Source organism: Dipteris shenzhenensis, chromosome 22, assembly GCF_047967505.1.
Source record: "Dipteris shenzhenensis isolate YYH24624 ecotype China chromosome 22, Dip_SZ_1.0, whole genome shotgun sequence".
NCBI lineage: Eukaryota > Viridiplantae > Streptophyta > Polypodiopsida > Gleicheniales > Dipteridaceae > Dipteris > Dipteris shenzhenensis.
In genome coordinates, this window is record NC_141617.1 from 9,581,444 (window position 1) to 9,608,770 (window position 27,327).

Genomic DNA, 27,327 nt, shown 5'->3' on the forward strand with positions numbered 1-27,327 from the left:
CCCAAGTTCACCCCCCCCATGCTCTCCTCATATGGGGGCTTACAGATGGGGAGGGGACGTTTCCAACATTGTTAACGTATGCGAAGGGCCAAGAGGCCTATGACAAAATTACATTATGAGAAAAAACACCCCTAATAGGCTATCTAGTGTTGTCTAGACCACCCCTAAGAGTCTAATGTCGAAACTGAATTGGAAGTAGAAGTAGGAATACGCCCCATGTGTCAAGAATTGTCTTGTTTCATCCACGAGTGATCTATAGTGTCATATGTCTACAATGTCATACCTTGCTATTAAGCCCCTTGGTTTGGGTCTACTAATACTTGCTCGAAGATTCAAGCTACGACGACATAGGATTTCGGCATCAGACTCATAACCCAACTTATGGTAACTCTCAGGCTGGAAGATCTAGGGTGGTTATAGAAGCCTTGGCATCCCATACCACTCAAGCCTCAATCCTTAGGTGAATCCACAATCCCTAGGGGCCAAGACTACATGAAATTGTCTAGGCTCTAGTCCCCATTAAATGCTTATATAGCTTTAGCCCCTTTCATCAGTAGCAAGGCTAATCGTAATTGACTTGCTGACATCCCATTAATACCTTAACCACCTAGGCTTCCCTCAACCCGGATTAGGTATATACTAACCCTTTCTTAGTTAAAATAGCCCCAATCAGCTATGCATGCAAAATTATTACCCTTGTGATTAAGCATTCATTGCCTATAGAAGAAGTTAAGTGAATCTTTTCTTAAGACCATGCATCATCTTCCCGTCAATATCTGGCATGTTGTCGTCTATACCCTGCGAGCTATCAGGGAGCAGAGTATGGAGGGGTATAGGAAGACCACCGAAATGTGGGAGTGCTTCTGTAAGGTGTGGCCTACATTTCACGGATTGAGGAATCCACTAGTTGTATAGCCCTCTACCTTTGCTAGTAGTGTCTCCTTCTAGATACCTTAGGCAGTGAGTTGGGATCATTAGAAGCAAGCTACATAGCAGCCTCTACTGATCAGCATTAGTTTTTCCTTAAAGTTTCTTGTAGTCTCTAGAAAAGGAAAAGGTAAGTTCAATTGATCAAATACTGATAATGAACACTCTTTCTGAAGTGTTTCTTTCTTTGAACAAGAACACTCTCTGGTTATAAGGATATATATGAAGATGTTTCTAACAAAGGAATCTGCTCCTTTTGAGGAATCAATTCATATGTTGCACTGAGATTTTCATTTAGCCTGCTCACCTCAAGCACTGGATGAAACGTAACATGATAGATCCCTCATCCTCAATGGGAGCACCTAATACATAATGCTGGTTCCTATTAAGAATATATAGCGCAAGGAGAGAAGACATTTCTACCCTCTCAGTCATCTTTGTATCCATTATTCATGACAGTGTGTCTGGTAATCGTTATCTTTTTGTGACTTTGCAACATGCATTTATTGTGTACCAATAATGTGAAGGACAAAACTGAAATAGGAAAAGGGTTTAGATTGTCGTACACCTGTTTGAAGCTGAGCCTCCCACCTGGGTACAATCCTTCAAGCGCCTACCTGAACTTGAGCCTCCTGTCTGGGTACGATCCTTCAGACACCAAAGCTTATTCCTCCAAGCAATGAATCAAGGTCGTCCTCCAGCAATGTTCTTGCCTTCAAGCTCCACTTCCCAAGAACTTCCGTCAGGGCTCTAATACCATGTTAGAAAAGTGAACTCTCACATAGAGGGTATCCCGCAGCAGCGGAATACTTATAGATAGCCCAGGAATTATACACGGAAGTGTTTCACTATGGAATCAAGCTTCATCAAGTGTGTATACTTCACATCATTCTTGTGTGTGTGCAGGCTAGCAAATATGCTGTGCTCAGAGACAAATATAGAAGCAATGCTTTAGATTTCCATCCGTCCACCAACTCGACAGGATATAATACCAAAAGATTTTCCTACTATATGCTTGGCATGTCTAGATCTCTAAGCTCGTGTGCTCCACCTTGAGCTTATGTGGACTCTCCGTCCAGATCTCTAAACCTTACTGCCTTGGAATATAGCCTAGGCTTCAGCCTCTCCTGAGGTAAGTATGCAGCCCCCCTGATCCTTCTTCACCTCCTGGATGTAGGCCCAAATAGAGGTCTTCTTGCTGCTTTTTCCTGCGCAATTGGTTGCTGCTTGCTGGATGCAAATGAGGCCAATGGCCTCAGGCCCCAAGCCCGCCCAAAACAGCCGACCAGGAGAGGGGAAATGGCTGACCCAATCATCCCTTCCCTAGCTGACTTTGCTGCTGACAAAACCTCCCCAATGGGAGTATCAAAACCGGGCCTTAGGCCCTCTTTTCCATGCACAGGCCCAGGTCCTATGCTGGTCTGTTGAGCCGACTTGGTTGGTTGGCTCAGGCCAACCAGCCCTTATAAAAGGCCAGCCCCCCTTGCTTCTTTCTCTGCCCCTTTTGTCCTGCTGGTCCTGCACCTGTTCAGGCCTGTTCCAGCCCTTAGAACCTGCTCCAACAGCTCCGTACAAGATGCTGTCCTTTCCAGTACAGTTGCTGATGTCATCGCCAGGTCAGTGCGTCTGCTCCAGCTTGTTTTCCCTGCGCAGTACTGCTCCAGCCATCTGTAGAACAGTCACGTGGCGTTGCGCCACCTTCCCTTGCTTTCCTGCTGCTTCTCACAGCCAGGTATGCCATGAGGTGTGCTGCCCACATGGCAGCCTGTTTGCTGCCCATGTGGCAGCCCCACAATCCTTTCCTTCTGTCTGAATGACGCCCCACATGGCAGTCACAATCCTGCCCATGTGAGCATTCTCTCAAACGCTACCAATGCTGTCCTCATTTGGGGGCTTACAAACGGGGAGGTGACCTATGCATTTCCAACAGAGGAGAGCTATACTTTTATACGCTCATTTAGAAAAGTCTAATATTTTATAATCGGCGACTACATTACTGCCAGTTAAGCAATGGGATTAGACATAGTCTTTGTGGTGGGGTGAATTTTCTAAACATGCTTGTAAGACATGCTGTCTCTTTATGACAGTTCTGACGAGGAAGAAATATCTAATGTGTTGGCAGGTCGTTGCTCCCAGGTATGGTGAATATGACAATGCTTGGGAGACTGGTGTACGGAAAAGATACAATGTGGCAGGACAGGTATTGAAATCTAATTTGTATGGGGCATCTCAGTTGTGTAAGAACTGCAACTCCATGTGGTATGGCGTGGAATTTTTGGACTAATGTGTAGAATGCAACTTTCAAGGATATGGAGGTTGGCTATTTTCATGGGTACATTGATGGAGTAGACTATGTCTTTGTGGACAACTCAGTATTTCACGGGTTTGCAAACAACATTTATGGTGGAACGCGTGAGGTTGGCGCTTTTATTTCCATTCTTGATGTCCAAACATAGTCTCTCATGTTTGCCCTTTAGGAAGGTGAAATACTTGTTCTGCCAGTGTTCCTGCATATGCGAGTATGAAAGTAGTTTCTTACAAAATGACAGTGATTGGGAGTGCAGGATGTTCTGAAGCGTATGGTTCTTCTCTGCAAAGCAGCAGTCGAGGTGGGCTTTTATTATTTATTCTGTGCATTGCAAATGGAGATGGAGGAGTGAGCTCAGTTTGAGTTTTAGAGGGTTGATTTTCTCATTGTCAGCACCTGAATCTTTTGGGATGCATGCGGAGATGAGTGGACACAGAGATGCACCCCATATATATATCTTTGCCCCCTTCTTGCTCTGCAATGTAAACATATGCTTGTTGAAATCCTCCCTCCTTACCTTCTCCCCAATATGATCAGTTTGTCTGTACTGCACGTGTGCACAAATCCATGCGCATACGCGACTGCACCGGGGATGCATGCATCTCGACATCACACCTCAGCTCTTGGACACAACCATACATACTGCTACCTTCATTGCACATCCTTCATTCGGTTGGTGGTTATGGTCTTGCTTCTGTATTTCTAATCAGAACATTGTGGCTTGGGCTGCTTGCAGGTACCATGGCATGTGCCTTGTGGTGGAGTTTGTTATGGTGATGGAAACCTTGTTTTTATTGCAAATGATTGGCACACTGCACTGCTACCAGTGTACTTGCAGGCATATTATCGTGACCATGGGCTGATGAGTTTTACTCGTTCCATCCTTGTGATCCACAACATGGCTCATCAGGTGATTGTGCTATGGATATGCCAAGTGATGACAGCTGGACACCTGTTTTTCCTTGGGTTTTCTCAATTAATATCTATTGGAGGTTGCATATGATGTATCTGACTTTTTTACTCCTGGAAAGTTAAGTTAAATCTGTCCTAAACTATTCAATGTGGGCATTTAGTTTGTAGCCATGTGCAAGGACTGATGTTCTAGCAAGGCCTCCAATAGAGCATTACTGGCTGGTGCAGAAGTTGATATAATGTACTGCATTGAGAAAGGACAAACAAGTAGGCTGCATGAGACCAATTGATGACATTACTGAGCAAGAGATGGTTGTTTTCCAGGCATTTTAAAGGCATGTCAGCAAGAGTTAGCTCATGAGTATGCACACATGAAGTACATTATTAAATTTCTCTTTTTTTTGAAAGCCCACCTCTTTTTTAAAATTAATAAAAACCATTAGTCATTATCTTTCTGCAGACTTTCCAACCTTGTGTAAAGAGTTGGTTGATTGCGATAAATGTAACCTGCTTACTAGATCTTCATAAGATGTAGCCTGCTTACATCTTTCATTTGTTTTACCCAAAAAAAAGAAATTAGTTTGTAAGATTGGATAGATTCTAGTCTTATGAAGGGCTGTGTATGTGTGTGTGTATGGCTCTCTCTCTCTCTCTAAGGACTTTTGGGGGAGATTTCTAGAGGGACGGTCTCCCTCACCACTCACTGTCACTGAGGTTTGGTATGATTATGCACGCACACTTTATGACATCCCAAATCAGCCAATCCCTAACCACTCACATATGCCATGCCCCACTTCCTGCACCCTCTTCACTACGGGGGGGGGGGAGGGGAGGTAAAGGATGGCGTAATGAAACTTCATAATGGCCGAGTGAAGGATCATGGGAGACTATGCACTGAGTTCATTGCATATGGGATTAACCCTTTAGCCCCGATCTTAGCAAAGATCTTTAATGAAGTTGTTTGTTTTGGGTTTCCACGCATCTGGACCATTAACACTATCTCACCCATCCACAAGACAAGGGATCCCATGAGCCCGGAGAACTACAAGATCATTATGATTGGGCACGTCATGTCCAAGATTTATGCATCAGTACTTGACTCTGAGGTCAGTAGATTTGCGGAGTGTCGAGGACTTAGAGCAGCAAGATAGGCCGGATTCGGACGTGATCATGGAACCATGGACCACATTCTCATGCTCAGATGTATCATCGAGGAGGCTAGGCCACAGAAGCAGAGGGTATTGTTGCTTTGTGGATTTTCGCAAGGCATTTGACTCGGTTCCTCGAGCCCACCTCATACGGCGCCTATAGGATTTGAGTTATGATCCGGAGATCATTTGGGTTATCATCGCACTTTGTCAGAGAGTTTCAGGCAGAGTCTGGGCAGGATCTGGGTGGACAAACGAGATCAGGATCACTATCGGGGTCAAACAAGGGTATCCATTATCACCTACCTTGTTTGATCTCTATATTAACGAGCTTGAGACAATGATGCCGACACAAGGAGGTAGGTTGCTCTCTTGTGGGCATGCTGATCCGGATATTGCTTTTCGTAGATGACGTGGTTCTCTTGTCTTCCTCAGCAGAGGGGCTTCAGAGACACCTAGACGCACTATAGTCCTTTTGTGAGTCTCATGATTTAAAGGTTAACCTAGGTAAAACCAAGGTTATGATCTTCAATACATCTCGAGCTGTCATGCGCCAGGAGCAGTTTACATTTGATGGGTCACTTGTTGAGATAGTTTCATCATACACTTATCTTGGGGTTGTCTTGTCCGGACCCATCTTCACTATGAGACTCGTGATGCAGGCACGCTTGAGTAGAGGATATGCTTCATTGGCTAGACTAGAGAGGCAGTGCTTCCGCTCACACTTTTCACGATCCATGGACCAAGGGGTTGCTTTTTGACTCCTTGGTCCGTCCAACGGGGATGTAAGCCCTTGTTGGGGGCCAGATTTGTCGGATACAGAGTGGGTCTGTGTGGAGCGGCTACAGGTTCTCACATTATCACGGATGATTCGTGGTAAGCTTCCTCACTAGATCATACAGGCTGAGTTTGGGTCACCCCCATTACAGCTAGATGCTGCATTTCAAGTCATCACGTATTTGTACCGAGTTAGGGAGTATGGGTATTACACCTGTGGGCGTAGCAGGCTATCATGGTTAGCACTGTTCTCTTCTATGGCACTTGCAGCAGGAGGAGACCAGAGATGCTGGTATGCAGGCACAGAGAGATGGTTTGAGCGATTGGGGCTCCACATGGATAGACTACCTACCTTCCTTCCAGTACATTATGGATGCTCCATTTTCTCCCCTCCTATCACTTGAGGTCAACCGGGTTATTCGTGAGGATCTCTTACAGCTACACACATTTCGGACCTGGTTGGGACTAAGTGAACTCCCAGTGAAGCTTAGATTCTACATAGATCACTTCTTACATATCACAACTGAGGGTTTCATTGATCCCCCAGGATACACGCATATCTACTTACCCCACTCATTGAGGATCTCTATTGGGCAGTTCCGGGTCTCTTCACATAGACTTCGTATCGAGAGGGGCAGGGCAGAGCGACTACCCGCCCAGGGAGGGTCGCATATGCACATTGTGTGACATGTAGGAGGTTGAGATAGAGAAGCACTTCATCTTCAGATGTCCTGTTTACTATTAGATCTAAGTGAGTTTCAACTGCCTCTTCATAGATAGCTATGGGATTTTGGCCCGATTCCTTTCCTACCCAGACCAACGATGTTTGATAGGTTTCATTCATGAGGGACTTAGACACCGTGAGAGGATACTTTGAGCACGGAGACATGAGCAGACTTTTTCTTTGGTTGTTCTCTCTTAGAGCTCTATCACGAAGTTTTTCAGCCTGATCACATGGACCCCCACGAGATGAGGCATCGACGTGACCGTGACTAGGAGCCAGTGACCCGACAGCTCAGACAGAGGGTTGACACACAAATCACACTAGGGACATCCCCTCCCTGTTCTGAGTCGGAGCCCGTCCGGCAGGGGTCACAGTATTCCTGGTTAGATGCAGAGCTATGACTAGGAGACGTGCCAGGGCTGCACCCATGAGTGGCCGACAACACTCTATCACAGATTTCATGCCCCCATTGCCTCATCCACCCTGATGTCCTGATGATAATGATGATGATGAGATTGATATATAGTCGACCACTGACTGTTAGAATTATTATTATATTCTAGGCAGTGGCCAATGTAATGCAATAAGTGGGTTAGGGGCACTTTTCCCTCTTAGAGTTTTTTCCCCCTAACCACAGTCTAATCCCTAACTACGGTTAGTGATTAGATAGGGTTTTGTCACTTATCTCTTTTGTGCTACACTTCATTTCAGTCCACTATTGAGTGACCTACATTCAGCTCACTCTCTTGCTCACTCTTGCTCTTCTTCTTTCTCACATTTGGTATTAGGGCAGTGTTTCTTCCTGGACCTGCTCCCAGCTCCCGCATTTGCTATCAGCTCCTGTCCGTACAGCTCCCATACTTCGTCCCGTTCCAGCTCGAGATTGCCATTCTGTATAGTTTGTACGATTGTACGGATTCTGTACCTGCTTTCGTCCTGTTCTATTGCCAAGCATTTCGTACCAGCTCGCGGTGCAGCTCCCGTCCGTATACCTCGATGTTCGTACAACGTATGGACTAACTGTCTGTACCGCATGTAGTCCATCCGTACCTGCACGTGTGATGCCGCCTTCGTCCGTACAGCGCCGCCATCAGTTCACCGCTTGTCCGTACAACAGCACGGTCACTTGTACTGTTCCGTACACTATATCATACACGGTACTGTCAGAGTAGAGTATTTCTGCAAGTTGTCCATTGCGTACAAACTGTATGGATTCCGTACACAGTCATGCAGTCCGTACCAGGCAGCTTCGTAGTCCGTACATATGGTACTCCTAAAGGGTGGTCTTTTACAGAGTTTTTCTTGCAAGTGATTCTTGCAGGTGTTCTTTGGTGGGCATTCTTGCAGGCATTTTATATATATATATATATATATAAAACTAACCTTTGTGAGGACTTACGGAGACAAAATTCCAGATGGGGCTTGAGGTCCCCTTGAGGCTTGAAGCTCATGATTGAAATTGCTGTACAGTAACGACGTTAGAAAACTGCTATCCAAAAACCAAACACCATCTTCTTTTTTTATGTGACTCATTGCAGGCTTGCAGGGATCCTCCTTGACAGACCTTTATGTGGATAACAGTGACTTGTTTGACTCATTCAGTTTAGGTCTCCAGCTACTGCCCTCTCATTGAAGCACCATGTGTGGGCTTTCCTTCAACACAGATATCTAATGCAATTTAGTAGTTATATAAATCAGGTTGTCCATTTACTGTTGCCCAAGATTCATGGTATGGTAATGAATCACACTGAAAGCCTTATGTTTGTACTTGTGTTGGAAATGTAGTTGCCTCTAGTTGGAAGTGAACGTATACAAAGGCAGCAATCCGCAAAGGTGCTGTGAGAACTAGATCCGTGCTGGCTGCTTTGTAAGGCACTCTTTCCTAGTTCTCTACTTCGATCACGGGAGCAGCACCATGAATCACCTCCCAGCCATATCTCGCTGAGGCTGACAAGCAGACAGAGATCTTCATTCGAAAATGAACGTGAATAATTTCCTTCTCTTCTCTCTCTAGCCTCAACAAGCCCCAATTCCCCTAGATAGATCTAGATGCCACATGTCATCCATGTAGGGCCTTCCTAATGCAACATTTCACCCCTCTCTTGGGATGCATTAAATCCTTTGCCCCTAGGCACAATCTTTGCACCAGGCCCTTGGCCTTAGATCTACCTAGTTTGGTGCTATCATCCCTCACCTAGGACCTTGACATTAATTCCTTCCCGATCATTTACATGAAGCGCAAACAAATATATCACAAAGATAGATCCTATAAGGGAAATGTCGACTGATTCTTCCGAGGTCATGTTACCTCAACTAGAGCGTAACAATCCTTCCCTCTTCAGACATCAGCGTCCTCGATGATAAAATCTGGGAACACTCTCCACAACTGATATACGGATTCCCAGGTAGCTTCGGATAGAGGCTGACCATGCCATGCAACCAACACCGTGGGTATCTTCCGATTTCGTATTTGCATTGTTCCTCGGTCCAGGATTCTTGTTGGTTTGCGCCTTGCAATATCCTCTATCTCCTGAAACAAAACCACACCTTCGATTAGTGAGTCACCTGTATGTAAAAATTTCTTTAAGCGCGAAACATGAAAAACTGAGTGCACCTTACACCCCTGTGGTAATTCTAATTTATAGGCTACACTGCCTATTCTCTTTAGAATTAACCACGGCCCACAGTATCGAGGTGATAACTTAGCACACTCTCCTGAAGTCAACGACTTCGAGTGCGAAGGAACTCTGAGAAAAACTTTTTCTCCTTCCTTACATACTCTTATAGACCGGTTCTCATCCGCATACACCTTGGCTCTATCCATACCTTGGCGGATATTAGCTCTCGCAAGTGCTTGCATCTCCCGCATCTGAACTACAAAGTTCGCGGCACTAGGCACTTTCTGAGGTACTCCAACTATAGTTGGATGTGCTGGTCTATAATTATAGTTCAGCTCAAATGGACTGAACTTGGTAGAGGAATGTTTTCTATCATTGTAGGCAAACTCCAACAATGGCAACCACTTGTCCCACGTATGTTGCCTCAATGACACATATGCCCTCAGCATATCCTCTAAAGTCTGGTTGACTCTCTCCGTCTGACCATCCGTCTCAGGATGATCCCCACTACTCATTCCCAACTCAGTCCTTAGTGTCTCAAATACCGCTGTCCAAAAATGACCGGTAAATCTGACATCTCGGTCTGACACTATGGATCTAGGCAATCCATGCAGACGAAATATATGTCTAATGAACAAATCCGCCACTTGCGGGGCACTAACAGACTCCCTAGTCGGAATGAAGTGAGCCATCTTGGTTAGATGATCAACCACCACAAGGATAGAATCATACCCTCCTTGTGTCGTAGGCAGCCCTACAATAAAGTCCATGGAAATGCTCTCCCACTTACTTAGTGGTATTTCCAAGGGCTGTAAAAGTCCGGGTGGCTTCACTCGCTCGGCCTTGCTTACCTGACACGAGAAACACCGTGTCACATATTCATGAATATGCTTTTTCATCTTTGGCCACAAGAAATCTCGCTTCACGAGATCATATGTCTTCTCGACTCCTGGATGTCCCGCACACGGGCTATCATGGCACTGTCGAATGACTCTCTGCCTGAGATCATTCTGACTAGGTACTACACCCTTGCCATTTCTAACTAGCATACCATCCCTTATGGTATATCTTGCATAAGTTTGGCCTTTTCTGGATGCCAGGTCATCCTTTTTATTTTCCCCAGGTTTTAACACATGAGCCTTAGGCCATAAGCTCTGGACAAACTCGTCCACCTTTTGAGTTTCTCTAATCTCGGTCATTAGAGCACTCTCTAATACCGTGAAACTCAGGTTGTGCATAATGCGAGACAAGGCATCAGCAACCTTATTGTCTTTTCCTCTTCGGTGCCGAATTATTAAATTAAACTCCTGCATGAGCTCTGCCCACCTAGCTTGGCGGCTCCTCAAGTCAGGCTGTTTACAAAAATGTTCCAGAGTATCATGATTCACATCCACATAAAACTCTGAACCATACGAATAATGCCTCCATGTTTTCAAAGCATGGATAACAGTGTACAACTCTAATTCATGAGTTGGCCAATTCCTTTGAGAGGGAGAAAGCTTCTTGCTTTCAAAGGCCACTGGCCTTCCCTTTTGAAGGAGAACTGCTCCTACCGCAATGCCATTGCATCAGTTTCTAGGAACAACGGTTTTTGGGGATCAAGTATTTTTAACACCGGTCTTGTGACCACAGCTTGTTTTATGGTGTTAAAACTTTCCTGTTGATTCTGTCCCCATATAAAAGGTACTTTATCTGAGGTTAGGTCAGTCAATGGCGATACTATTCCGGAATGTCCTTTGATATGCCTTCTATAAAACTGGACAAATCCCAAGAATGATCGCAACGCGGTCAGACTCTGAGGGATTGGCCAAGTTAGTATCGTAGCCACTTTCTTCGGATCCATTTCTACCCCCTGTGGAGTAATTATGAACCCTAAATATTCAAGCCTAACCATACACAGTATAGTTTTCTTTTTATTTACATAAAGATTGGCTTTCCTCGAAGTACTGAACACTACTCTTAAGTGTTCACGATGCTCAGTAATACTTTTACTGAATATCAGGATATCGTCAATAAAATGTACTACGAACTTTTCGATATACGGACGTAGCAAATCGTTCATAAGCGTGACGAAGGTCGCTGGAGCATTGGTAAGCTCGAAGGGCATTACTTAAAACTCATAATGACCAAACCTGCTTCTGAAAGCGGTTTTATGCACATCCTCGGCTCTAATCCGGATCTGATGGTAGCCACACTTAAGATCCATCTTGCTGAAAATCACGGCTCCATGTAATGCATCTAGCAAATCATCAATCCGAGCCATCGGATACCTGTGCTTAACAGTGATATTATTCAGTGCTCTGTGATCTATACAGAGGCGACACGTATCATCCTTTTTCTTCTTTAATATCACTGGCGAAGCAAAAGGCGAAAAACTTGGTTTAATCTGCCCCAACTTGAGGTATTCTTCCAGTTGTCTACGAACCTCCGCCTCTTCAGTAAAACTCATTCTATAGGGAGGTCTATTTACAGGTTCCGCCCCCGGGATCAGTTCAATCTTATGTTGAACTTTCCGCTCTGGAGGTAACCCATAAGGTAGTTCATCCCTAAAACATTCAGAGAACTCCTCTATTATAAGATTAGCCAGCTTGGCCATCTCACCACTTTGCGTAACATCAGTGCTAGCCGAAGAATCATCAACCGGCTCTACCGATGCTGTGCAAAGGAATAAAAACTCTACTTGAGCTTTTCGGATTTCCATCACGGAAACCAACGGTCCCTGAGGTATATCTTTTTCACCTCGCAAGACATAAAGCATATCATTCATCTTGAATTGATATACGTGCTTTTTTCAATCAATGGCTGGATTCTTCTTAGAATGCCACGCCATACCCAAGGCTATATCTGCATGAGCAAGCTTGGTCATTTCAAAATCAAGCTTCTCAGCATAGTCCTGAATACGAAGCTCCAACTGGGTAACCCTTTGGTCCCATACTTTAGTTGAACTTCCATCTGTCATCCTGATTGTATACGCATAGTCAGATGGACTTGTCTTTAATTTCAGCCTCTTCACGAGCTTGGAGTTAATCACATTGTGAGTTGACGCCGAGTCAAACAACACAATGACATCATGATTGGCCACTTGCCCTTTCATTTTAATTAACTCCGTATCATTAAAGGCTGTATACCCCGTTGCTGCGGGCTTAGATAGGATGTTATCAGGTGCACTCGTCACTAGCTTAGCAACAGACACACATAACAAACAAGGTACTAACCTCTGAGAAGATCCCGCTAGCTGAATTTGCATCTCTTCCGCTCTGGGACTTTCCTGCATCTCCACGTCGCACTCTGAGATCACCATCTCAGCCATCCGACGATCTTTGTTACGTGGACAATCCTTCCACTGATGAGGCTTAAGGCAACCAAAACATAAGCCTTCTCTCCTTGCTTTTTTCCTTTGTTCTAGGTTCAAGGGAGACTTAGACCAAGCCCGGGCTGCCGTTGGGGTTACTTTCCTCTTCACTCCAATGGTGGTACTTGGTTTAGGAGTTTCAGCTGGTCTCGCTTGCTTGGCTTGACCACTCGGATGCGAACCACTCCCTCTACTAGCCCACTTCTTCTTAAACCCAGATTTTTTCGGATATCTATACTAGGTTTCGACCTACGTAAACCCACTTGGCTTGCTGCCCTTGGCATCCTCATAGTTCAGGGCTATAGCTATTGCATCATCTAACATGTTCGTGTACTTAGCCCGAACTTCCATTTTTATTCGATCATTCAGTCCAAATATGAAATCTTTCACTTGGATTGATTGAGGCAGGGGTTCGTCAACCTTCTTTACACTCTCTCGAAACTTATCAGTGTATTCTGCCATTGATGAATTTCTCTGACGAAGATTCCTATATTGATCCCAAGCTCGGGATGCTTCGTCAGGAGGTAAGAAGTGTTTCCTGAACTCTCTTTTAAACCCCTCCCAGGTAGTGGATGCTATACCATCTTTTTGTCGTTTAATCCACCACCGATCCGCTGCCTCACTAAACATGTGGGTGGCCTTGCGGATCTTCTTGATGTCATTTGTGATTTCACAAATGGCGAACGCCTCGTCCCATTTGTGTAACTAGGTCTCAATGACATCGGAGCTACGGTTGTTCATCCGACCAAAATACTTTTCCGGTCTGTAATTGGCAATATTTGGCACTTTAGCCTTAATAGGCTCGACCGTATGGACACTAGACTCCGGTTCCATTGGAGCCTTTCTCTTCTCCATAGTAGGTTCAATGGTTATCTCCTCAAGAGGGTTTGTGCGGCCACAGTTGCCTTATAGATGTGTAGGAGGCTTTTTGCTTAATCTTGGCCTGCTGAACTCTTGCCTCATCCCGTGCTTGCCTTTAAATGCACTAGACTTTGGCCTTTATCTCTTTCTCTTGATGGATGGCTTGGAGGGTTTGTGGGGTCAGTGGCCCATAGTAGCATTTTAATTTTCTACCATTGATGTACCCATCCATCTCTACCCCGTCTAAGGTAGCAATTCTGCATGTACCTTGGGGTGTTATTTCCACAACTTTGTAGGGACCCATGCCCCTATATTTGAGTTTCCACTTTGTATTACGAACACTATAAAGTAGAGCATGCTCCTTGGAAGCTCCACGCAATTCGAGTCCCCGAAGCCTGCAGCCTCCACGTACTGTCTGCTCGCAACTGATACGACCTTTATTTTCTTTTACTTTTGTTTGGAATGTGTCACAGCTTGAGAGAGGTCTGTGTGGCCTTGGACGAAACCGATAGGTTGTTCGTCAACCTGTCGTCTACCTTCACCAGCCCTGCGCTCAATCTGCGTTCCCAAGGGTCGCTAGATCGTCGCTCCAGTCACTGCTTACGAACAGACTGCTGTCGTTAGAGATCGCTGCGCGTACGTGTGCCAAGGAAGCAGACCACAGGCTAGCCAGCTTGCTCTGCGCCCTCTCCGCGTTCCAAACGGTGTTAAGATGCGACGGATGACGTTCGACTAGTGCACTGCATCGATTCAGGCACCGTCACGAATTCCCGCTGTCCGTCGTCACGGCACACCCCTCTCTGATTTCGTTGTAGTTGCGGGAGCGCCAACAGCCCCAAACTCCAACCACGGTTCAGAAGCCTTGGTCAACAAGCCTCCGTCCGTCGTAGACGACCTCCATATTCGTCGAATGCCCGCATGGGATCTCCGTTAAGGTAGTCCAGCGCCAACCGGTGCGTAGGCCAATTGTCCGTCGTCACGTCGCTGAGGTACTTCGACGATCCCACTCTATACATCACGTGAAGGTCACCGTTGGGTGACTCGCCACCAACGCTCCACGCCTTTCCACTGCGTTGCAACTCTGCAATACGTTTGACGAAACACACGAAGCCATCTCCCTCCACTTCGTAGCCTTGGCTGTGATACCAATTGTAAGGCACTCTTTCCTAGTTCTCTACTTCGATCACGGGAGCAGCACCATGAATCACCTCCCAGCCATATCTTGCTGAGGCTAACAAGCAGACAGAGATCTTCATTCGAAAATCAACGTGAATAATTTCCTTCTCTTCTCTCTCTAGCCTCAACAAGCCCCAATTCCCCTAGATAGATCTAGATGCCACATGTCATCCATATAGGGCCTTCCAGGAGGAACTTTCCTTGTTGCTTTTGGCACCTTCTCTTAGGAGGACTCAGGCACAGATCCCGAGGCAATCATTTCGAGACAGATCTGTGAACCATCTTTCCTCTACAGCGCTTTCTTGTTCAGCCTCTGCTCTCTACCTTCATTTCTCTCTTCTCCTGATTGCTGGAAGACACCTGCACCCTGCGAGGAGCCTGGACAGAGGATAGGTGCGAGGAAGGAGCTCGTCCCTCTGCCACAGATAGCAGAGTTGGTCCCAGGTTCGGTTTTTCCTTGTTCTTTCTTGCTTTGCAGCTTTTTGCAGTGCATGCGTGTTGTGTGCTGTCCTTTCAGGACTTTAACAGGTTCTAGGAAGCACCCAAAGGCAAGGGTGATCCTGTGGAAGGCCTAAGGACAGTGTGGATGCATGTGATAGCCTTGAGGCTGCCTTGAGCTCAATTTGCCAGTGGTTTGGATGCCTGAATGCCTCTAAGTTGTGTCAGATCAGAAGTGAATGCCTGAGTATGCCTTGCTAGTGGGAATTCTAGTGGTGCACTGGGATTAGATGCCTTGAAGACAAGTAGAGGATTTGCAGAGAGGAAGAGTGCAGGGTTGAACCCTTGTTGTAAAGAATTTCCATTCAGAAGCATTAAATAAATATCGTAAGGGGCGCCAAGGCATTTGGGGCCAGTGTGCACTGTGTACTATTTTCATTGAGCAGGGGCGTTCTAGCCTCACCTTTGTTGTTGTTGAAGCTTGTTTCTAAGTTGTGCTAAGTGATTGAAGTGGCTGAAGCTTGCATTGTGGCTATTTATGAAGTTTATGACTGAGTAGAAGAAGATCACTGCCCTTTTGTTTATCGAAGGCCAGTTTCAACAGCAGGGGTGGTCATAGTGGTGGTGCATGGGGGCAACAACAAGCTGCACTAGTTGGACAAACACAAGCTGAAGCACGTGCAAGGTGTTGTTTTTGAGTAGAGGAGGTGGGATATGCGAGATGCACAAATAGTCACTCTTGCCGGATTTAGAAAGCTGCTTGTGATGGTTTGGAAGCAATGTATCAAGCTCGCAATGAGGCTAGAGCCCCATACTTGTGTAGGGAGCTTGATTTGGTGCACATGGATGAAGGGGATTCTATGCAATATCATGTCACTAAAATTTAGGATTTACGTGAGCAATTGTTGAATAGAGATGACGGTATTCGAGATGCGTAGGTTGTATCCGATACTTTGAATTCCTTACCGGAATCCCCTATGTGGGGAAATCACAATCCTCTTACTTTTCAAGAGTTGGTGGAACTCTTGTAGACTCGAAAGTATATGTCATGAAATTCTTGTTGTTGGGAGTAGGCCTTTACAGCAAAGGACAAGGGAAAGAAAAAATATCACCTGAATATGTTGCTGGTCATAATCCTGGGAATACTTATACTTCCAGACGTGCAATGCATCCTGCCATATCACATCCAGAAAAGCATTGTTTGACATGTTGTCTTGTGCATCTATTGGCAAGAAAGTCTCATGTTCCAACAATTCTTCTTATCTAGTTAGAGATCTTGCTCACAGCCTTCTATGGCTCCGATCTCCAGATCCAGGATGCTTTGTTTGTCTGTGGAATTAAGAAGAATTTGCTATCAGGGTCCTCATTCACTAGAAGAGGTTTTGAAGTTATCTTTGAAGATGACAAATGTACGGTCCGTGATAGAGATGGAGATTATGCATTGGTGTTGACAGGCACGCTTTGTCACGGTTTGTTTGAGCTTGATGCCTATGAGAAAAGAGCACATTCAGCTTATGTCGCTTATACATCTATCTTTGCCATGAAGAATATAGAGTTATGGCATGTCCGGTTTCGGCAAGTAAATTCTGGCAGCCTCTTGTTATTGCAGAAATAAAAATTGGGTGATGCCTAACCTTGTATGGAGGCCCCTCATAAGGATATATGTGAGTGCTGTTTTTTGGAAAATGCATGGATTCTCTTTTCCATGGGATGGTCTAGTCCGGGCTGCGAGAAAGTGATGTTTGTGGTCCAATGCGGACACAATCTCTTGGGTGTTATCTTTGTTTTGTTCCTTTCATAGATGACTTCAGGAGATTTCAAGAAAAAGTCTAAATTGCTCACTGTGTGCAAGCACTTTATTACCTGAGTAGAGAATTCATTTGAATGTAGGATGCAGACTCTATGTTTAAATCGAGGTGGGGGGAGTATATGTCCAAGGTATTACATATTTTTTTGGCTTAGAGAAGGCATCAAACATCAGTGCACGGTACGATACACTCCCTAGCATAATGGAGTGGCTGAACGGAAAAATAGGGCACTTCCAGAGATGGGAGATGCGTGCTTAAGGCCAAAGGGCTTCCACATAAGTTTTAGATGGAAACTGTCATTGCTCAAATCACATTTTGAATAGGTGTCCCACCAAAGCAATTACAGTGGTGATCATAGTAGGTGCGGAGTTTCAAAACCGGTATGTTTTGAAATGAGTTTTGGAGTTTCGGAAACGTTTTGGGGCAAACCTGAAACGTCTGTAAAAACGTTTCGTGCATAGTAGGGTATATAGTTATATATATTTTTCCAAAAAGATCAAAACATTCTAGATTATTACCACCAGAGCTCCAATACTTGAAAAAAAATCATGAAACACTATGCACAGACATTTGATATGTCAAGGAAGTGAACTTGAAACATATTACTAATTCTAAAAAAACAACATATTGTTGTACATTCAAGAGTGAATAGTGACATGCTCATATTTCAGAATTGAGAAAGATACATAAATGATGAATCATGGATCGTGATTCATGTCGTTGTATCACGAGAATCATGACAAGTCACAAGAGGTTCAAATTTCAAAGCTGAAATGATGCTAACACTAAATAGGTACTCCGATGTTGTTGGAAAATATAAAAAAAGAGTACGTAACAAAATATGAAAGTACTAAAGTAGTCAAGACTCAAACATGAAAGTACTAAAGTAGTCAAGACTTAAAACATGAAAGTACTAGAGTGACAAAAAGAGTCCTCAATCTGAACGGGCTGAAGAGCTTGTATGGGATATGCCGTATATTATATAGCCAACGGGTTGCTATAGCATGTACAGCGTGTACGGATGAGCTGCACAACATGTATGGCATGTACAGAGGCCGGGTGTACGGGCTGAAGGCAAATTGACGCACAGAGCAAGTACGGGCACTGAAATCGATATGTGAAGGTAAGAAACCCAGAAATTAGAATTTTTCGGGCTTTTCAACATTGGGGCCCCTGAAACGTGAGTTTCAAAACTGAAACGTTTCAGGCCTACCCGAAACGCGTTTCGGGCCAACTATGGTGGTGACGCCATATCGGGATTGGTATGACAAAACCCAATATGGGTTATTTCTATACATTCGGTTGTGTAGCCTATGCACATCTACCTCAAGATTTGAGAGGCAAGCTTGATGATAAGGTGGAGTGCAATTTTGGTAGGCTACAATAGTGAAAGCAAGGGTTATAGGCTTCACAATCTTGTGACCAAGAAGCTGTTTACCAATTGGGATGTCATTTTTGCAGAAAATGTAGATCTGCCCCTTGCTGTTTTTGATAGAAATTCTGATGCCTTTGAGGAAAAGACACAGTCTTCTACACAGAGACACATTAGAGCCCAGAGCACCGCTTCCCGGTGGTTAGCGAATACACTTGGGAGTTAGCCTACAGGGGGGGAGACGAGAAAGACAGGCAGAGTCCGGTATGTACAAATCATCTCTTATTGGGGCGATTTCAGTTGAGATGAGAGATTCCCATCATAGGTTTCTTTGGATCCGACTACGACGCACCACCAGTTGTGATCTCTTCGTAGCGACCTACTACTTCCCATCAGAGACCTCACATTTTGTGAGGGCAGTACGGGAGGAGGATGAGACATCACCATATACGTCCCTCTATCATGATATCATGGATTTCTCGAGCCGCGGAGATGTGTCATAGATCGAGTGTAAACTATGTCTCGGTAGTGAGAGAAAAATCTCTTAGTGCAATGAAGGATGCCTACAAAGGTGATAAAGAATTTGGGACTATCTATAATGCATTACTTCAAGGACAAGGTGATTCCTTAGAGGGATATGCAATTCATGATGGGTACCTTCTTAGAGGATGCTTCATCTCTGTACCCTCCACTTTTAGATCCCTAGTTTTTGAAGAGATGCATAGTAGTCCCTATTCTAGACATAGAGGTATTAGAGGAACCATTAAGAGAAATGAAAGATATTTCTATTTGGTCAGGATTGAGAAAGGACGTAACTACTTAGTCCAATAGTGCTTAACTTGTCAAAAAGTTAAGAGTGATCCTGGTAAGACACCAGGATTACTTCAGCCATTACCCATACCTAGTGAAAGAGGGTGCCACTACTAGATTTTTGAGAGGATGCTGTTTTACTTTTTGACATAGATCTGACTGATGTTGACATATCATGAGTGTCTGCTGATAGACAGGCCCCTATCACTTCTTACAGACCTGCATTACTAGATCTAGGTACGGCACACGATCTCATTATCCAAAATGGTCTTGAGCGATGGCCCTCCTCTAGCGGCTTTACGTGCTTTCCACATGGAGGGGGATCTAGCGAAGCTGATTATATCTTGGGATCCCCTGCCTTCACATCACATATCACAGACATATATCTCTTCTTCAATATCACCACTCCCCGCCTTGCGCTACCACTTACCACACCACCCACCTACACTACTTATCACGACATACACTATGACCACAGCCTCTCACCCATATACTGTGCATGGCTCTACGCTTTACTCACCTATATTGACCACATACCCCTCCTAGAGGACCGGGCTGCGTTGATTAGCCCATCACTGCACGAAGTCGCCCTTCACGCCTTCCCATACACCACACGTTCAAACCGTCCACCGCCTTTAGGGTCCGTGCCATGTAATAGGTGGTACGATGATGAGTGTAAGGCACTTCGCGGACAACTCCGATTCGAATCCCAACATCGCCTACCAAGTGAATGTGACACATTATGCGAGTATCATCGTCTAGTTTGCCAAAAGAAACAAAACTTTGTTCGCCAAAATGAGGATGAATTATTGAATATCCTTTTCAATAATAATTCCAAAGACTTTTGGCGACGGTTTCTTGAACGGTGGTCCCCCTCGCCACTCATAGACACTCAGGTTTGGTACAACGACACCTGCACGCTTTATGACATCCCTGACCAGCCCAAACTTGATCCCTCACACATACCAGGACCTACCTCTTGCACTCTTTTCATCAAGGGGGGCATCAAAGATGCAATCATCAAGCTTCATAATGGTCGACCCAAGGATCATGAGGGATTATGCACCGAGTTTATGGCATACGAGATTGATATCCTAGCCCCTATTCTGGCAAATCTATTCAATGAAGTAGTTTGTCTCGGCTTCCCACACACTTGGACCCTCAACACTATCATACCTATCCACAAGGCAGGGGATCCCATGAATCCAAGTAACTATAGGACCATTATGATCGGGCATGTCATGTCCAAGATATATGCTTCGATGCTAGATATGGAGGTCAGTCGCTATGTAGATATGCAAAGACTCAGAGCAGATGGATAGACATGTTTTCGATGTGACCACTGGACCATGGATCATATCCTGACACTTAGGAGTGTCAAAGAGGAGGCTAGGATACAGAGACAGAGGTTATATTGCTGCTTTGTGGATTTCCGCAAAGCCTTTGATATAGTACCTCGAGCACGCCTCATTAGGCGGCTACAGGAGCTAGGGTATGGGCTGTTTGGGCTGTTATGGCACTTCATGAGAGGACCTCTGGCAAAGTTCAGACGGGGGGGTGGATGGACAGATGAGATGCTGAGCACCATTGGGGTCAAACAAGGTTGTTCACTCTCACCGACCTTGTTTGGCCTCTACATAGATGAGCTTGAGTCTTTTATGAGGACATTAGGAGGTGCTGGTTGTTCTCTTGCCGGTTACTTGCACCAGATCCTGTTGTACGATGATGATGTAGTGCTCTTATCCTCGTCCGCTGAGGGGCTCCAGAGACATCTACATGCACTACTGGCATTTTGCGAGCCTCATGACTTGAAGGTCAACCTAGGTAAAACCAAGGTTATGATCTTGAACAGTTCTAGAGCAGCTGCACACAGAGAGCAGTTTACTTTTGATGGGGCACTAGTTGAGATCCTTTCATCATACACATACTTGGGAGTTCTGTTCTCAGGACCTATCTTCACGATGAGATCAGCTTTAGCAGAGGGTAAGTAATATGGAGACTTAATGGAATTACCTCCACCTAGGGTTGATACCTCCATTGTTCCTAGCCACTATGATAGCTGTTTTGCACCTCATGAAGCTTGTAGTTTCATTGATATTAGCCATTTTGATAGCTGATTTTGAAGGGGCATGCTTCTTCGTTAGAGCCTTTCACCAAGTTATCTGCATTTTTCCTTCTCTCAAGACTCTTGTGGAAGAAATCATCCGTCCTCCATCACACGCATCTAAATTTCCTAATATAGAATTGGCAGCTTTGTAATTCAACTAGTACTACATGTTTTTTGATTGTATAGTCAGTGCCAAATTCACTTGCAGGGCTGGTTGTTCTGAGACCCAAGTTCGCTTAATAAATGTAAATTCTAAAAAGCAGTTTCCAAGCTTCACATTTTGACATAAGATATGGCAGAAGGGGTGGGTTTAAAATATGAAAGCTCCCTTTTATGCAGATTTGGTAGTTTTCCCACTCCCAAAAGTATACGCATCCCTGCAATGACTCCATAGTTTTTCCTGGCTCTTTACTTTTGTGCCAATCCCCTTTAGGGATACCTTACTAGAATAATGGAGCCTGAATATGTGGGAAACAAAGGAAACAAAACCCTGTCTAGATTGAGTATGCGAGAATCCAAATAATATATGGTTTTTGTCAGCACTTAGCCCTGGTATGGCTTTGGTATGGCCTTGTAGGCTAGTTAGGACGTTTAGTCCTAGCACACCTAGTTCATTTAGGACAGTCCTTAGTCAAGTGTTGGTCACTCTTGTACTTTCTTCATGATCCATTTGCAAGTACACTCAGTTCTCTAGTTGTTTGCTCAGTTGCATTCATCTTGCATTTCATTGCTTCCTGCACCCAACAGTGGTTTTAGAGCAGGATTTCTTGCTCCTATCTGCGTGCTTCTGTGCTCTAGCTTCAGCCCAGCTCATCCCTTTCAACGAGGTAAATGCCACAGGTGAAGAAGGAGACGATCTGATGCGTGATGAAGGGTGGGAGGGTTTGTGTTTGTATGCTTTGAGCATTAGTCTGGCCTAGGGAGTGTTACCAAAATAGCAATTCAGCTCTGCCTCGCGACATCATTTCACCTCAGTTCTCTCAATTCTAGGCTGCTCTATCTCACCCACGACGGCATTTTGGCATTTTGCATTAGTCCGGGCTAGGGAGTTTTCCCTTAGTTTTGTGCTGCCCCGCCTCACCTGCGAGGACATTTTGGTATTTTCACCTCATTTTTGCGCTGCTCCACCTCACCCGTGACCCATTTCTAATCCATGACACCATTTTGCCATTTCTTGTTCAATGCCGCCCAACTGTCACAAGTGTTTTATGGGCTTTCATGGGCAATCCGTACATTCAACAGTACACGTACATATCCATACAGTCTCATTGTCCGTATAGGCATCGTCAGCACCTGCATTCCATATGCCAATATCTGTTCGTATTCGTATGATTGCACAGATTTTGTAGTTGCTTCAGTCTGTGTGCAATGAACACTCCTGCATCAGAAAACTTTGTGTGTTTTTTTCCGACATTTACAGATTTTGGGTGAAAATCCTTTGCTAGTAGCAGTTCAACATTGACACACATTGCAGCCCACATTGGCTCAAATTTGCAGACAGAATGTAGAATTGCAGAAAAATTTGGGGCTTTTTCACATTTGCCCTCTTTTTGGCACATTTGCCCTCTCCACATTTGGGGCTTTTGCCAGGTTTGCTATCAAGTGCAGTGGCATTTGCTTGGTACAGGTCAATTTGGGGTTTTCTTGCATTTGCCCTTTGATTTGGGCTTTTGTATCCTGTGCCCTCCATTTTGCTCTAGTGCCTCGTGGATTGCTATACAGGTAACATTCAGCTACTATTTGTGGGCACATTCAGCTTAGATTTGGATTGGACTTTGTGCTGTCCCATTGGAGAGATTTGGTAGACATTTGCCCTTTGATTTTGGCCCGTGACTTTTACAGGACAGATCACTTGTAGGGTACCTTTGGGTGGACAAGGTGTATGCACTTCTTGCAGCAGCCAGCCCTTGCAAGACATTTTTGGGGACTACTAGTGCATTTTGCTTAGTGTTTGAGCCCTTCATTGGGCATTCACATTTGTAGGGCTTTTGCTGTCATTTTTGGGTTGACATTTGCAAATTTTGTGTCAACTTTTAAGCAGCCTGCTAATTGCTGTGATAGCCTCGAGGCTTCAAAATTTGCGAGGCACTTTCTTTTCATGAAATTTTTCTAATGGCCAATACTGACTTGTTTGGAACGATTTCAGCTGAAGACAAACTATAATGGTATCGAGGAATTTCCGAGGAATTGTATCTGGACACCTACTACCACCGCATTCAGTACAGGTGGTGCTATTGCTACTACAACCACTTTTGGCTCTACTACCATTGCTGCACTAAATTCTTCTACACCGGAGCACATGCGGTGATTGCATTTGTATGGAAGAGATTCATTATCCCTCACATCGGATCTTGCAAGACATACTTTGGCCCGATTGTATTAGGTTCGAAAGCCAGAGTTGCCTTTTAGGAAATAGGTTGATGGTGTACACATGCAGTAAGGGGACAGCATAGATGCCTATCTCATCAAAGTCAAGGACTTTTTGTGAGCAGCTTATTAATGCCGGTCAGCATTGGTCTCGTTTCCATGATACTTGATGGGCTTCTTGACTCATACTAGGGATTTGCTACGACATTGAGGTTATTGGCTATGGGTAACCCAAATCACTATGCTTTTGATCAGCTTATTTCCCTACTCTCGCAGAGTAGGAGGAGCAAAGTCGACAAAATGGGGCTGCTTTTATTAACACAGATCAGGCCTTTGCCATAGATCACATGGGCAAAGGAAAAGGGGAAAAGTTACAGCAAGCCCAAGCCTTCATTTGGCACCTCATCCTCTTCTTCCCCTCCTGATGGTAAGAATAAGTACCGCAAGAAACTAGGCCTCGACATATATGAGTGCTGGATCCGCATTGCTTCTGAGAAGAAAAAGAAACAGCAGGGACTTGTAGTACAAATGCACCAGCTGCCTATGAGCACAGCAATGAGGCAGCACATTTTGCTCATGATGAGTGGGCATTTGTTGTGACATTCTATTATATCCGTCATTGAATTCTTCAGCCTTAGCACTTTCAGATTCTGACTTTGACTGGTATTTGATTGTGGTGCTTCAAAGCACATTAAATCCTGCAGAAATTTATTTCAGACATTGCATGATGCCCCTAAGGGAGGCATGCCACTTGTGCAAATAATGCCTCTTATTGGGTCAAAAGAATTGGACAGGTTGAGGTTACCTTCTGTGTTAGGGGATACGATCACTCTTCTAGAAGTGTTGTTTGTTCCAGGCATCAAGAAAATCTGATTTCCATTTCAACCATTTCTACCAAGGGCTTTAGGGTTATTTTTGATGGTTATGGTTGTGCCATTTATGACAATTGGCAAAGTAACTGCATTGTGCTTAGTGGGATGCTTTCTAGAGGGCTTTATCATATATGAAAAAACTTGCAGAAGCTAACTTCTAAGGCACTTGCCTGTGCTGCTAATTTGTAATTTCAGACACACTTATGGCATGAAAGGTTGGGGCGCCTCAATTATAAAAGTTTCGTCAAAATGCATTCACAGGACATGGTTTTGGATCTTCCAACGGTGTACGCATGCAAACAGCACATTTGTGAGGGCTGCTCGTTAGGTAGAATGCATCAGTTCTCATTCCGAGAAGATGGGACACTTGGTGCATCCGGAAAGTTGCTCTTAGTGCATAGTGATGTCTGTGGTCCAATGTAGACAGCTTCTCTTGGGTGTTCCTATTATTTTCTCTCTTTTGGGGATGACCACCAAACACACATGGGTCTATCCTCTGAAGGCCAAGTCGGATGTCTTTGTTTGCTTCAAAAATTTTTTAGCCCTGGCTGAAAAGGAGAGTGGATGTAAGCTGACCCTTTGTACAGATAGAGGGGGTGAGCATATGTCTCGAGAGTTTGCTGATTTTTTGGCAGCCTGGGGTATCATTCATCAATGCGCTCCTCACATCCTGCAATAGAATGGTATTGCAGAGTGGAAGAACCGGTCTTTGCCTAACAAATTTTGGGTAGATGCTATCATGTGTGCAAAGTACATGCTGAATCAAGCACCTACTCGGGCATTGAAGAGAATTACACCTTATGATGCATGAACAAGTCGTAAGCCAGCGATTTCTCGCATGGTGGTGCTTGGATCTTTGGCATTCGCTCATATTCCCTGTCAGCTTGCAGGCAATGCATCTTCATAGGCTATAGCTCACAAAGCAAAGGTTACATGTTGTTATAAGGGTGCTATTTTTGCTGAACATGCAGCCCTACCTCGGCTGGAGTGTGATACCTAGCTACCCTTCTTTCAGTGTATTACAGATTCAGATCAGCTTTTGCAAGGTCAAACTTGCTTCTAGCAGCTCTGAGCCTCCTTAGTTCCACATGCTCAGCCTAACTTGCAGCCACATGATGATCATGCAATTGATGAGGCAGTTGAAGAGGAAAGGGCTGTCATTAGACAGTAGAAAAGAGTTCCAAGGTGGCTCTTGGACGCTTTACGGGACAACAATCAACTGAGCCCTTGGCTGCCCGCACAAGGGGTGCGCAAAGATAGATGCATGGCAATTTGTTTGATGTTGCATCGATTGCCACTGCTTGTAATGAGGAACCTCTATGTCACCGAAATGTATTTGCAAGCAATGAATGGAGAGCTGAACTTGATTCCATTCATGCTAATGGCACTTCGGAGTTCTGTGACTTGCCTATCAGCAAGTGTGCCCTGGGCACTAAGTGGGTGTGTAAATTGAAATGCAAAGCTGATGGCAGTGTTGACTGTTACAAAGCCTACCTTGTTGCAAAAGCTTATGCCCAGCAATATGGCATTGACTTTGAGGAGACATTCGCTCCCACGTCACGCATTACTACCATTTGGTGCGTCAGTGTTGCATCCTTGGGAGGTATACCAGCATGAATTTAAGACCACTTTCCTTCATGGGATTTACTGTAAGAGGTCTACGTCACCCAACCTCTAGGATTTGAGGTTGCAAGTTTTGAAATCAGGTAATGCGGTTGAAAAAGGCCCTTTATGGTTTGAAGCATGCATCACGGGCATGGTATGCTAAGACACATTCTTTTTTGCTATGCCTTGGAATTCATAATGGTCCTATAGAGGCCACTCTTTATGTTCAGAAGAGAGAATTCGATCTTTTGATTGTAATTCTTTATGTGGATGACGTGCATGATGTGCTTATCACTGGGCCTGATACACATAAAATTGCAGATTTCAAGGCTGATTTGCAGAAATTGTTTGCAATGTCAGGTATGGGTAGGTCACACTACTATTTGGGCATCCAGTTTGCTAATTTTGAGGGGGGCATGATGATGAGTCAATCCAATTATATTGGATAGCTCTTGCAACTCTTCCAAATATATTGGACAGCTCTTGCAATGCTTGCAATTTGAGGATTGCAAGCTGGTTTCTACCCCATTGGAACCTAGCTCCGTTTCTTCTCTGAGGATGGGAGTGTCCCATTTGCCAACTTTTTACCAACAGGCTGTGGGCTGCCTTATTTACTTACGTCATACCAAGCCTGATCTTTAGTATGCCATTGCCTAGTTAAGCAAGTACATGTACATGGCCAGCACATAGCATCGGCGAGCAGTGAAGTGGCTCTTTAGTTACTGGAAGGCCACACAAAATTTGGGACCGTTCTATGGTGATTAGTCTTCCCTAGTTTTGCATTCATGCATGGACAATGATTGCGATGACACCCGTGTGTCACACAATGGGAACTGTTTCATGCTTGGCTATTCATGCATCTCTTGGTTCGGCAAGTGGCAGCCTACCGTTGCTACTTGCAGTTGTGAAGCTGAGTATAAGGCAGCCTTCATAGCTATAGTAGAGTGTGTTACACAAGTTACTTTCAAATCTTCATGTAACCCAAAACACACTGAGATACACTATCATTACATTCGAAAACGATTGTCAGATGGAGATATACAATTATCCTACGTTCCCACGGAGGATAACTTAGCAGATCTCTCCACAAAAGCTCTACCATGACCCAAGGTTGAGGCTTTTCGGCATGCCTTACACTTGGCACC

General features: G+C 44.7%; 1 protein-coding gene across 1 annotated transcript in view; it reads left to right on the forward strand.

The window, feature by feature from the left end:
• SS2 (starch synthase 2) overlaps positions 1-27,327 on the forward strand; it is a 73,894-nt gene that overhangs the window by 21,948 nt on the left and 24,619 nt on the right. Inside the window, exons 5-8 of the mRNA XM_087393125.1 lie at positions 3,050-3,127; positions 3,234-3,344; positions 3,492-3,536; positions 3,972-4,145. Coding sequence (XP_087249251.1) covers positions 3,050-3,127; positions 3,234-3,344; positions 3,492-3,536; positions 3,972-4,145 — 408 coding nt within the window. The remainder of the gene's footprint in view (positions 1-3,049; positions 3,128-3,233; positions 3,345-3,491; positions 3,537-3,971; positions 4,146-27,327) is intronic.